Source organism: Poecile atricapillus, chromosome W, assembly GCF_030490865.1.
Source record: "Poecile atricapillus isolate bPoeAtr1 chromosome W, bPoeAtr1.hap1, whole genome shotgun sequence".
NCBI lineage: Eukaryota > Metazoa > Chordata > Aves > Passeriformes > Paridae > Poecile > Poecile atricapillus.
In genome coordinates, this window is record NC_081288.1 from 6180788 (window position 1) to 6194003 (window position 13216).

The 13216-nt window shown below is 40.3% G+C and overlaps 1 protein-coding gene across 8 annotated transcripts in view; it reads left to right on the forward strand.

Annotated features, from left to right (window-relative positions):
• LOC131591448 (CUGBP Elav-like family member 2) overlaps positions 1-13216 on the forward strand; it is a 370880-nt gene that overhangs the window by 286455 nt on the left and 71209 nt on the right. For all 8 annotated transcript variants that reach the window (XM_058862167.1, XM_058862165.1, XM_058862164.1 and 5 more), the window contains one exon: positions 11719-11767. In XM_058862167.1, coding sequence (XP_058718150.1) covers positions 11719-11767 — 49 coding nt within the window. The remainder of the gene's footprint in view (positions 1-11718; positions 11768-13216) is intronic.

The following is a 13216-nucleotide window of genomic DNA, read 5'->3' on the forward strand; positions in this document are numbered from 1 at the left end:
GGGTTGCTCAGGCAGGCGTGTCCCTTGCCTCTTGTGACCCTGTTCATTTTGCAAAGAATGACATGGATTTATCCCAGTTTAAAAGTGGCCTGATAGCTGACAGCCCTCATTGTCTGCTACTTATCTTCCTCCCTGTTGACATGAGAGCCAAAAATAGAGGGTGTGACGTGGGGAAAATTTCTTTACTGCACCCATTCCTCTTTCCCTGTGCTTTCCTTGCCCTTTGCTATAGCTTCACTGACACTGCAACATCCCTCAGGCTGCATTAGCCTCTCTCAGAAAAGGTAGCATATGCTGAAGAAACAGGAGTTCAAGACTTCCCAGTAGCTCTAAATGCTACCTTTGGAGCAGGTAGAATGAATGATGCAAGAGTTTTTAGCTCAGTTGGTTTTATCAGAGGACCTTCTTTATAGTTCTTTGTGGTCTCCAGCTGTTCCACCTGAAGCCATCCCTGCAAATAGATTTCCTTGACCTTTAGGCGAGTTGCACATAAAGATGTTACTCACGGGGCATGGACAGAGAAAATTTCTAATTGAGTACAGTAGCAGTAAAAAATAAGGAAAAGAAGACAAGTTTTCACATATTGATGTTTACAGTCACTAAATTAAATGTGTTGTTGCTTTTCTTCAAGAAAATTAAGGGGCCCAGTCTCTGGACACAGGCATTAAGGTTCATGCTTTGGATCAGATGCTGGTTCAGAGCTCTGCAGATGGGTGGAGGCAGGTTGATTTTGGCTTTACTCTTCCTAGCACTGTCCCTTTTACTAATGAAATCTTAATCACAGCTTGGTCCAAACACCACAGCCAGCTGGAACTGACTCATTCTTCAAAAATATATGTTTCTGCTAATGTTGTCCATTAATTTTTTGTTTGTTTCACTTTCCAAAACACCTATTGACAGAAATATTCAAATGCATTAGAATTCCTGAAAATTAGCATTATAAATATATAGTGCTTGTTTAGTTTGAATACAAACCACTTTCCTTATCCCAAAGAAAGCATTGGCAGAGTACATTAGCTACAGAGATGCTAAAAAATTAAAGAGAATGAGTTCATATGAAGGGTGGTTAAAAATAACATGGTTGCACAATGTGACTCTTACTGGTGTTTGTAACTGTATGTATACACAACTAAGCATTCATATTTTCATGTGGACAGTGTGTGTTTTTCTGTACTGTGGCAGTATTGTTCTGTTTTCATAGAGGTATTGAATATCGAGCTATCTTTTTCATTCTCTCTCCACAGCCAGATTATTTCGTCAGTGCAGACTATTGGCATAACACTGAGAGTTTGGATGCTGATACTGGATAGTCGTGGAAAATTCCTCTAACTTCAGCTCATAGAGAGCTTAAATAGAATTTATGAGCCATATCCTCATTTGGCATAAAATATTACGGCTCTGCTAGTTCAACAATAAAACCGTACTAGTTACCCCAGCTGATCTCAGTCAGGAGAGTAGGATTTGTGACATCTTCATTCAAAACTTCTTTTCTACCTGAATGCTTTGGCTATGCCCTGCAATATTTAGAGGCATGCATGTTGACGGGTAGTTTGGGGCTCATGTCTGACCTTTGAAGAAATCTGGATTGGTCTGTGTTTGGTAACAGGGAGGAATTTGACTGCCCCTTTGCCTTCTGGGGAGGAGAGAATTGTGAATCAAGACATGTATTCTGGCCTCAGAACTTCTCTGTACCTTTACAAAATGAAAAGTGAAAACAGCAGCAGCCCCAGATCATCAGGGCCAACTTTTTCTATATATTGTAGCCTTTGCTCTAATTTAAAAGGTAGAATTTCAATAGATTTTATAATTTTGATGCTTTTGGGGCTTATTTTAGACTTACCTCAATCACACTTTTTAGCTATAAGATGTTCTTGCTGGTCCATTGTAATGCAAATAGGAGAGCTTTCCAACAGAACTTTAGAAAAGCTTTACATTAAAAAAAAAAAAAAAAAAATCCAATAGCCTAGAATTTGAATTTTGTACAAAATAATAGACTCTAGTTTCTGTCAGAAGAGGAGCCCAAGAGCGTTGTTGAATCAAGGTGACCTTCCATGCTGCAGAAAGAGTCAGGCAGAAGATCCACTTAGCAAATGAACAGAAAAATCTGTGATGTGAAACTGGGGGAGTGGCTGAGACTGGTTTCTCTCTTACTGAATGAAAGCAAAAAATTAAGAAGTGTAGATGAGATAACACTGTGAAAGAAACAGAGGAGCCCCTGACTATGCTTTCTTGCCTTTCTGAAATGTTGCTGTCGCTAGTTATTCCTTTTAAAGGGTTATCTCCTGAATTCCAGCTTGGCAAAGGTAGGGGATATTGATGAGCATAATCACATGGTGTTTTCCCAGAGCATAGTTCACCGAGGAGAACAAATAAGCACAGAACAGCGTAAGTATTAAAATAAAACTCATGCAAAACAAGTATTTTATATCCTGGTCACTTTAGCCTCTCTCAGAACTGAGCTTGTGTTTTGCATTAAAAAAGTCACTGCATGTTTTTAAAAACCTATGATTTAAACTAAATTTCTTCACAGTTATTGATATCCAGAAAGAAATGTTATTTTCTTTTCGGTTGGGACTAGGTTTTTGGGGAAGAAGGACAGGGTAGAGGATTGCTTTGTTTTCTTAACAAATTTCTAAAAATTATCCTAGAAGTTTATGTGGAATCAGAGGGATTTATGTAGAAAGGGAGGGGTTTCCTGTGGACCAAGCTTGAGCATTAACACCCTAAAATGGTGACCACAGACTGAGCTACTTGAATATTTTCATTTGGTAGCATGAAAAGTCTTTTTTAAAATGGGGATTTCTTCTTGAGTTTTCACAGATTCTGAGAAGGGAAAAATTCCCTGAATATGCCCCCAGGAGTCAGTGCTCCCTAAGTGGGGGATCTGGGAGAAATGTGAAATCTGTCTTTGCAGACCACTCAAGAAAGAACAAGTCTCTGTTGCCTTCCCCATTTGAGATGGATGAGGGACCTCTTTGCCATTCCCATGGGAAGGCTTTATGTAGAAGATGACTTAATAGGTAGCATGTTTTGGCTTTGCTCTGGCTCTGTTTTCCAAATACTAATATAGGAGGAGGGGGTGTTCTTAGTTTTGAAGGGAAAGTCTCAATCTCCTTTAAAGTCTCAATCTCCTGTTGACTTCTGGAAAAAAACGCCCAACTGGGGAGATGGAAGAAAGTGCATGTTCAGAACACTTGAGTCATGTCCAGTGGGACACTGACTGGAAGGCTTGTGTCATGCTGGGAATTGAGTCCTGGCGTCTTAGGTCATGCTGGGCAAGTCCACCCAATGCACAGCAAGGCTTCATTAGTTATTAGCTGACATCCCAAAGCCACAACAGCTTGGCTGGCATTTGGTTCCTCCAGCAGCCCTGGATCACTGCTCCAGGTTCTTATGTCGCCTCTCAAATAGGGTATCTAGGGAGCAGTCCTGTAAAAATAACCCTGCTTGTGTGGAATATGCCTGCTAAACAATGTCTTACCTACACCTGATGATAAAATGACAAGATTTTGGCGTGGTAGACTTGGCTTCAGTTGTGGACTAATTCCAGATGCATCACATGGAGCCTCTATGCCTTTTTCCCTGCTGCAAAGAGATAGCAGCAGCCAGTACCTCGCAGTGGTGTTAGGGGAGGAATCAATTAGAGCGTGAGGAGCTGGGCTCTGGTGCAGTGCGGACAGCTCGGCTCCCTCCCACTGGATCATCATTCCAGGCCATGCCGTGCTTCCCTGCGTGACACTGGGCAAGCTGCCGCCTCGCCGCGCTCCATTTTCCGCTCACAAACCTGGGCAGCAGTTTTTGCCCCTGGCAATCACCTTGAATGGGTGTTAAAACCCAGTCAATTAATGTCACAGAGAGACTTCAGTTATCTCCCCGCCCCACCCCACTGACATGTAAACTCCAATTGGCAAAATGTCAACAGAAGTTATTGCTGCTGCCGATGAGATGGATAACTCTTGCTGTTAAAATAATATCTGATGTTTTGCTCAGATGTCTAATGGGTTTGCTTTTTAAGCATGGATGATGCAGAATATCCCCAAGGCATTATTCTCAACAAGTTATAGAATCCCACTTAATGTCTATTTTTAGGATTGAATAGGTTCTGTAAAGGCTCATTTGTTTGAAGAAAAGATAGTTAATAACTTTGCTTTCCATGTGATTTTGAAGAGAAAATTTTTGGCCATACCTCCCCTTCTTTATCTTCACTTCGTTTGGCTCACCTGTGTCCTGAAGTTGTTGCCATTAGTGTGAGAGGTAAGAAATTAAGGAATTAAATAAAGGGAGGAGAACTGCTAAAAGAGCAACAGTAGCTATTTGTATACTAGGAAGTGGTCACTTCTAAGATATCCAACTTCTTAATTTCTATATGAGGGTACAACATTTAAAAGAGACTGAGTGCTACAGCCCAATTAGTAAATGTACAGGAGGAACAGCAGGATGTGGAAGTGACTGTGAAAGGGATCACTAGATGAAGACTTATTAATAATATTAACATTGTTATTATTATTTTAAAGTGCAGCATTGTTTTTAGTCTCCCTAACTAATGTTTAATTTAACTTGAATTTAAACCACAGAGTATAGTGGATTGCAAATGACTGAGTTGGAAAGCTTCCAAAAGCCATTGAATTTCAGTGGTTTCAGTGTTCTCCGGTAAAACAACTTGTTTTAAGCAAGCTATATGCTTGTTTCTGTGCTCTAAATAGAAAATAATGATGTTATGCATTACCGCATGAACTATATTTGGCACCCACCAGCAATATTCATTTTCTCTTGCTTCTCTCTCTTCCTCCTTCCTTCCCTCTCTCTCTCTCACAAAAAAAAGCATGTATATATGTCTGACAATAATCTAGGAGGCCAAGTAACAGATCACATTCTTATACTACTAAAATTGTATGAATGCCTAACACATCTTAAATCCCTTAAATTGGGATTTATGAAAGGATGACAGCAAACAATCTTTTAGCTGTGCCATGGCTCAGGCAGTTACAGCGACTGCTTTACAGTTATTTGTGAGTCTAAGTGATAAATGCACATTTGTCCTCCTTTTATCTGTGAATAAACAAAGGTGAATGACTTCAACCAATACTGGGAATCCAAAGTTCTGCCTGTGCTGGTGAAGCACTTTCCTGCCTGGTGTGTGGGCATATTTTTGGGGGAAAAACATGGGCTGCATACTGTTCCCACTGGACAGTATGGACAGGATATCCTGTTGTGAGTGGAAGGAGGAGTATAGCTGTGTAAATGCAAGCTGTGCCACACCACTGAATTTAAGATCCAGAGAGCAGTGCTTTGCCTCTTATTCACTAGTATTTATTTGGCCTTGAAGATTATCCCCAGTTCCCAGAGAAGTTCCCTAAGCACTAGCCAGATATTGACTGCGTAATTCAAGTTAGTTTGACCCTAGAGGAGTCATTCTAAACAGTTCTTTTCGATAGGAAAATACACCTCTTTCACTTCTGGGAAACTCATATTACTTGTGAGTCACAAGGGTTTAAATAAGTAAAAACAGCTGGCAATGAAAAGATGTGAGAAATGAGTGCTCAAGAGCTCCTCTGAAAGATCCTATGGAAAAACTGGGGAGCTAAAAGCTGAAATGAGGGGTAGGGAGTGGGGTGTAGAAATATCTGCACATAAATAGTCCAGAAAAACAATGGTCTCTTAAACACTGAAAATCATTTAATCCTCTGGTGCTTATGAAGTATTTTCTCTTCTTCCCCTAGTCTTCTGGTAGGTCAGTACATTCCCTCCTGACTTCCAGACTCAGTAGAGGTTCTCAGAAACCTGGTTGGTCCTGTTTTTGCCTTGCACTATTGGTCTAATTAAACTGCACTCACTAATTGGTCAGAAACTTGGAAAAAGCTTTGAATTCATTTCCAGACCAGAGTTAGGCAAAGAACAATTTTTTCCCTCTGGTTTTCATGCTGGTACCTCTTAAGGTGTTTTTCTTCTGAGCCCTTAGCCTGTCTCTGCTACTCCTTTTAATATTTCCTTCCCCTTCAGTTTTCCTACTGATTCCAAAAGTCATAGAATTTATAATCCTTCACCCAAAAAGAATATTAGGGTTTAATTAAGGTCTAATGTCTCTTCTTCTCTATCCTGCATTCTCTCTTGACATTTTATAGTTCCGAAATGTAGAAAATACAAAAGAAGTCCCCTTTGGTTTCAGTAGTGATTAATGCTAGCAAGAAGCAAGTCCCAGAGTGCTAGAAAGGGCAAGACACACGCAAGCTGTCATCATTTAATCCTATTGCTTTTTGTTGGGTTTGGTTGTTACCCAAGTAACCCAAGTTCTTCAAATTTACCCTTTGCTTGGGGGGAGGTTTAGCTCCATTTTGTGTGGTGTTTCTCTGTGATGTGGTTTGTAGGAGTGACAGGTAAGGGACAAACTGAGTTGGGTCATGGCTAGAAGCTTACAGGCAGAGCAGATGACAGAGAAGGGAGGAAGGGGACAAGTCTGGAAAGGGCTAAGAGCTCTAGAAGTCTGCTGGTGGCTTTAAAGGATTATGGAAAGGTGATGACAGGAATTGTAAGGAGTGAGGAGTCATGGGTAACATTCCCCACACATAATCCCTCAACTCTGATGGTGAAAAGACACATTCTGCTTAACATTAGAGGACTTGCAGGAGGTGGTGTTTGACTTCCATACTGAGCTGGGTGAAGGTGGGGGCAGGTCTGATGTGCATTCAAAATCCCTTCTTGCCAAGTGGTTTTCCTTCCTCAAGGCACAAGGAATGACAGGAGCAAGGCATGTGCATCCACAGTGGTAGGAGTGGACAATAAAAGCTGCTAATAGATGTAGTAATCATGTTTGAAGGTATTTTTGCAATGGACCTCAAAAAAAAAAGACTTTTCAGTCTAGGTGGACAGAGTTTCAGAGGTGCTGAGGGTATCCAAATTTCACAGACTCAACACAGCTGCAGGAAAATGAACCCATCAGCTTCTTCATCTTCACTGAAAGGCATCTCCTGCTTTTAATCACTAAAGTCCTGTGTAAGACTAACATACTCATGTTTAATATCTTAAAGCAGCCAATACGTACCATTTCGAGTGCCAACTGCCTCCTCCTACAAACCTTGCTTCACTTGCAGAAATTGCTGCTTGGAGGAAGTCTTTAGCCTACCCAGAATATCTGAATGCCCATTTCTCTTCAGAAAACTGATGGAAAGCAGGTGTCCAAAAGCCTTTCCAGCAAATATATTGACAACTCTGAAATGTGATTTAAGCAGTTGCTGTTGATACAGTGGTGACTTGGAGTGTGCCAATCCCATGCTCATCCATGCCTGGAGACAGTTCTCACCCATTCACCCCTGACATCTCAGGCTTAAGGTTACACCTGATCTGAAGCATCCCCTGACTAAACAAAACAAACCACAAGCTGATCGCCTTGTGCGATGTGCAACCACACAATAGTAATCACAGCTAATGACTCTGCTAAATGCTAGACTGCACACACCTCCTTGTTTGCTGTTTGTTTTGTATACAGAAGGTAACATCAACTGAATAACGAGGATGCCAAGTTACAGATGGGGTTGTGGAATCGTATTTGACAGCCGATTAGAGTAATCTGACAGAAATGATGACTTAATCACCACGACAGACTCCAAATTCCCAGATAGAATTCCACCCAGGTTAATCTAATTTCCTTGCAATATTTTTGCCAGAAATAGACTCTTAGCTGGCTTGTTTTCTCCCATGCAGATGTCACATGGCTTTGACAAGAATGTAAATAGGTACTGTTATTATTGTTGAAAAGATGGCTTTGAGGCTCTAAAGCTGGAGAGGTTGCATGCCTTTGAGATGCATTGGGTTGCTTTGCTGTGTTTTTTTCTCTAATGACGTTATGTTTACATGCAGCAAGATGTACTCAGGAGAAAGAGGGGGGACAAAGATGTAACTATTCAATTGTAATTCTGAGCCATGGAGTTGTCCTGCTGCTGCCCTGGACATAGCCAGCAGCCAGATTCTCATTAATTTCAGGGGGATTTTCAGGGTTGCATGTTTGACAATTGTTTTTTTGCCTTTTTGATTCCCATGGACTGCCTCAGCACCCCTGCTTGGGATGCACCCAAGGAGGGGCAGTGACGTGCTTGGCCCCAGGCTTTGGGTGGCCTCTGTGACAGCACAAGCAGCAGTGATGCCCCCACTTTGCTGCCAGCACTGCCACAAGGCACTGGCAACCTTGGGCAACAGGTATTTGCCTGCTCTCAGTGTAAAACAGTGGCATGGTGTGTTTTGAGACCGATGGGCAGAGAGTGCCTGCAGGAAAGGCAGGTCATGCCCTGCTTGCTGCACAAGAGTGCTCAGTAGAACTCTAATATTGCCGAGGAGAGGTTGATCACAGCCCATACTCCAGCCTGGGTTTGATATCCCCATGCACGGTGCTTGCCAGGGGAAGCTGCCCATGCTCAGAAAGAATTTGCCTGAGAGCTGTGTTGTTCTCTTTTACTGTGTGTGCTAAGCACAGGATGATGTTCAAGTTAATAAATTACTTGCTGAGGCTATTTTTCTTATTCTTGCATCTTTATTAATTGTAAATGTGCATTCATAAATACTGTATTTTCATAAGCAAAGCTTTCTCCAAGAAAAAAAGAAAATGTTTCCTGTTGTTCGGTGTGACAACATGACATACTGAGAAATCACTTACCTTGAGATCCATAAGTGATGTATAGCTACAATAACAGCTTTCTGATAAGACGGGAAATCCTTCATTTCAGTAGATGACAGGATTCTAGTGAGTGGCATCTAATTTGAAACAGTTTTATATCATCTATAATCTTTTGGAGGGCCTGGGAAAGCACAGCTATTTTATTGTTTTATAGCCTGCAGTTATACAAGAAAGATACAAAACATACAGATTATTTTCTCTTTTGCTCATTGTACAGTGAAAGGATAGTACCTATTTAGCTTTTGTCTCTGCCCCTTTAATTTTCTTATTCACTACACTCTTCTTTGAGAGTCATTCTTTTCTTTTCTTTTCTTTTTTACACCTACCTTTAAATATTTTATGGGTGGAGAGCTTATAATATGTATTGTCACGGCAGTTGTCTCTAGAGGTCAGCAATGAGTTTAATAATGAGATGCGAACCAGTGACTCTGTAAAACCCATTTCAGGTTATAAATGGCATGTTTTATTGAATCTAGTGTTAAAGGTTGTTAACGTATCAATTGGTGATGGTCAGGGTTAAACAAGCTTCAACATGAGCCCTCTCATGTTAGGAAACTGTCAGTAAGGTATTTTTCCACTTTCTTCTTCGCTGAAGCCAGGTTTGTGTATCACATCTATTTTTCTGGGGGTGTTCTGCAGTTTAAACTCTCCAGGCCTGAGCTGGATCTTCTATTAGTTTTGCACCGATATAATTTTAAGCACAATGGCATCACTCCCAAATTCAGCTGGATGGTGTGAAGAGAATTTGGACCATGAGTTTTTAGCAAGAGCTTTTGAAATCAAGTCAAAACCCATTTGAAGCATCATGTTAAATCTTGCATCTTGCTTCGTGAATGTACCAGATTACTGAGTTAATGAACTTGGGGTAATGATGTGTGACTGAAGAGGATGACTTTGGATATGCAGCAAATGTGTTTGTCAGGTAACCCTGGTCTTTCTGGTGTGACCGTGGGCTGCAAAAATAGCTTCTTCATGTGAATTTGGTCTAAAGTTGGCTTCTCTGGTTCAGGAAGTTTGAAAAGTGAGAGGTTTTTAACGTTGTTAGAATAGCTTTTATTCAGAAGTCCTGAAATTGGGCTGGGTTTTTCTCTAATATTCTTGCATATTCCTGAATTTTTAATACTTGCCTTTCTTTCCTCTATTTTCTCACCACTCCATTGCTCCTCAGAGACATCAGTAACCTGAAAAAGCCTTGTGGAGCAAGTTACACCCTTTTTTCTTCTTTCTGTTTCTGGTTGCTGAGTGGACATGCTGCCTCACATTCCCATGAATTTTAAGTCTCCTGCACTATCCAGTGTATTGTTGATGTCAGGAAAAATCTTAAGCAATAAAGGAGACAGAAGTATGGAAGTTCCCTTTTTTCTATAAAACTGATCTAATAAGAGTGGTGGCAGACAAATGCTGGGTATTAAAGTCCATTTAGGAAACAAATGATTCAAAGAGAGCAGAATTGTTAAAACTGAAGAAAATTTATGCATCCCGACAACCACATCTACCTTGTGGCTTTGCCTTTCCCTAGGACACAGTGGGGAGTTGTGCTAGCAGCACAGGAAAGACATTGATTTGCAAGGCCAGGGAACATTCTGGACTTTGAGTAAATCTAACAGAAATATTCACAGCAATATTTTATATTTTCTAAAGAATCCAGCAACTTTTTCCCTGGTGGTTAAGTTACTTCACCAAAAGCAATGCAGATGTGGGTTTCTGTACAGCTTTGAAAGCATACTTGATATGAGGGCATGGATGTTCTCCCCTGCTCAGCTGTTTTTGTTTCCCAGAGTTTGTCATAACAGTCTTTTATTAAAAAAATGGAATTGCCTCTGACATTTTCAGGCAATACGCAGCTGCGCTGCACTGAAAAATGATACAAAAGTAAAAAGAGCATACATTTTTTCACCTATTCACGTGAATTGGTAAGGAATTGCTGAGGAGAGAAAAGGCAGTGGCCCTGCTGCTGCTGGAAGGTTTGTGCAGTCAAATCCCAGTAACTGTGTAGAGCCCAAGAAAGAAAATAAAAATGGGGTTTTCTTTTGCAAGCTTAAACATCTCCCACACTGAATCTCAATGTGAGGTCAGTTCTGGAAGCTTTTGAGGAGCTGCAATAAAATTTCCCTTAACACACCACAGTGGCCGCAGGGCTGGATATCACCAATGTCGTGTGGAAAACTCTGATCGTGAGGAGCTCAACTGCTGTGGTGTTATAATTCCTGAAAGAACAAAAACACCATTTGTAGAAATTTTATTGCAGCTGTGAACAATTCAGCATGGGAGCAGTTTCATTGAGTAGAGAAAGCTGAGGACACACCAGACAGAGTGTGCCAAGGTGGGATGTTCAGCACAGAAGGCTGCACACAGGGGTTGGTTTCCTTTGCAGTAAGAGGGACATGAATGGAGGAAGAGGTTGAAAAGGAAACAGGATTTGGAGTTTTTATGGAAGCCAGAACTATTACACATGGTGTAACATTCCATTGTGGTGAAAGCTTTATGAATGAATGTGTAATGTATTCTAAAACAAAAAGATGAGATACTAAACAATTATAGGAACCTGCTTTAGGAATCAAATTCTCTTCTTGTTCAGTCCTGAAAGAATCAGCACAGTTTTTTAATTATAAGCAAAGTTCATTTGTCAAACTCAACTCCTCTGAGTATGTTCGAAATGCTTGCTAGTTCTTAAATTACTTGAAAATTACATCTTGGTTTTGGCAGTGGTTGAGCTCAAGATAAAAAAAAAGTTGGTAAAACAGAAACCAAGTATGCCATAAACTAATGAGAGCTGTAACTTTAGAGGTCTTCTGAAACTAGATACAGCAAATTAAAGATTTATATGAGTCCTATGGGCCCAATGATTTTTTTTTAAACTTCCTCATTATAAAATACTCCTTTACCATTTTATTCTTTCCAATAAGCCTATAATACAGTGTTATTTTGAACTTATATAATTTCAACATGTTTAATATTAAAATGTGTCTCTTTTTAGCCCATCATTAAAAACATCACTCTTGATTTCTTATGACTATCCAACCTGCCTTACTCTCTTTCATTCTTGTTTTCAGATGCATCATCCTATTCAGATGAAACCCGCAGACAGTGAAAAGTCAAATGGTATGTGTTAAATTATTTTTACTTAATTGCATCTTTCTCTAAATTTAGCCAAACATTGTAAGAGTTTTTGCTTTACTCCTTTTGTGGTGAATATAATAAGCAGTTTCCCTACACACATGACATGTTGGGAAGGTGCTGGGCTGCTCTGAACTCCCTTTTGTCTTCTGTTTTAAAGAAGGAAGGAAATGTCCTCAGAAAGGGTCTTCCTTGTAACTGCTGTATGTCCTGACCTACCTCACTGCATACATCCTTCCTTTGGGTTCTCCTAACAGAGGTAATGTGGGAGCACCTGAGATTGATAAGATGGAGATAAAATGTTAATGCTGAAAATTGAAAATAAGAGAAACAAAAAGGCATACTTGTGTTAACACACTATGTAAGTACATGATTGGCCTTAAACATTTGCCAAAACTACCTATTTACAGAAGGATGCCATTCTGTATCTGAGCCAAATTTAGGTTTTAATCATATGCTTCATTACGAGCTGGGAAGCCCACTTTGGAGCTCTCTGTATACTTATTCCTCAAAACGATTGAAAAATGAATGCCATAAAGACAGTAATATCCATTTGGAATACTAGGGTACTGCCTAAGTGGATGTATATGACATGCAAAATAGATGGTAAGCTAAATCTATTAAACATGCTAGGTTTATATATTCAGGGAAATAAGATAATCGAATGGTAGTGCAACTTGGCAGCGTGTGATTCTTTAAAAATATATACGTGTCTATTTTGCCCCTTGATTTGTTCCTGTAATTTTCTAAAATATATGTTAAAGATATCATCTGCCTTCTTAGATTGCAAGAGCTTCATTTTCCCTTAAGGCCCACATAATCAGAGCTGGTTCCTCCAACAGGCATCTTTGCACCTCATTAATTAGTAATCAGGGCAGAAGCCGTGCACTTAGAGATCTACATACCTGCAAATGTAAATTATGATTGGGCTCTAAATCTCTCCGCAAGGCTTTTTTAAGGCTTCTTTTTTTGCTAATTGTAGTGCATCCCTTTTTCAGGCTTCTCCAAGGATTATGAAGTTTGGAAGGAAATTAAAACTTCACGTTATGCTAGGTTTCCCATTATGATAACTTTCCAAACAAAAGTGGCCAAGAGCACAGGAAATATGAGCCCTCACCCATTTGTGGGAGGGGTTGTTCTCTCTGTCAGATTGGAATCATAGAATCGTTGAATATTTTGAGCTGGAAAGGATGGATATCCATCCATGAGGATTCTGTAAGTCTAATTCCTGGCCCTGCACAGGGCAATCCCAAAAGTCCCACCATGTTCTTAAGAGCATTGTCAAAATGTCCCTTGACCTCTGTCAGTCTGGTGCTGTGACCACTGCTCTGGGGAGCCTGTTCCAGTGCCCAGCCACCCTCTAGGTGAAGAACATTCTCCCAAAGATTTTTTAGCAGTGATTTCTTGCTGTCTTTGAGTGCTCAGAATAGAGGC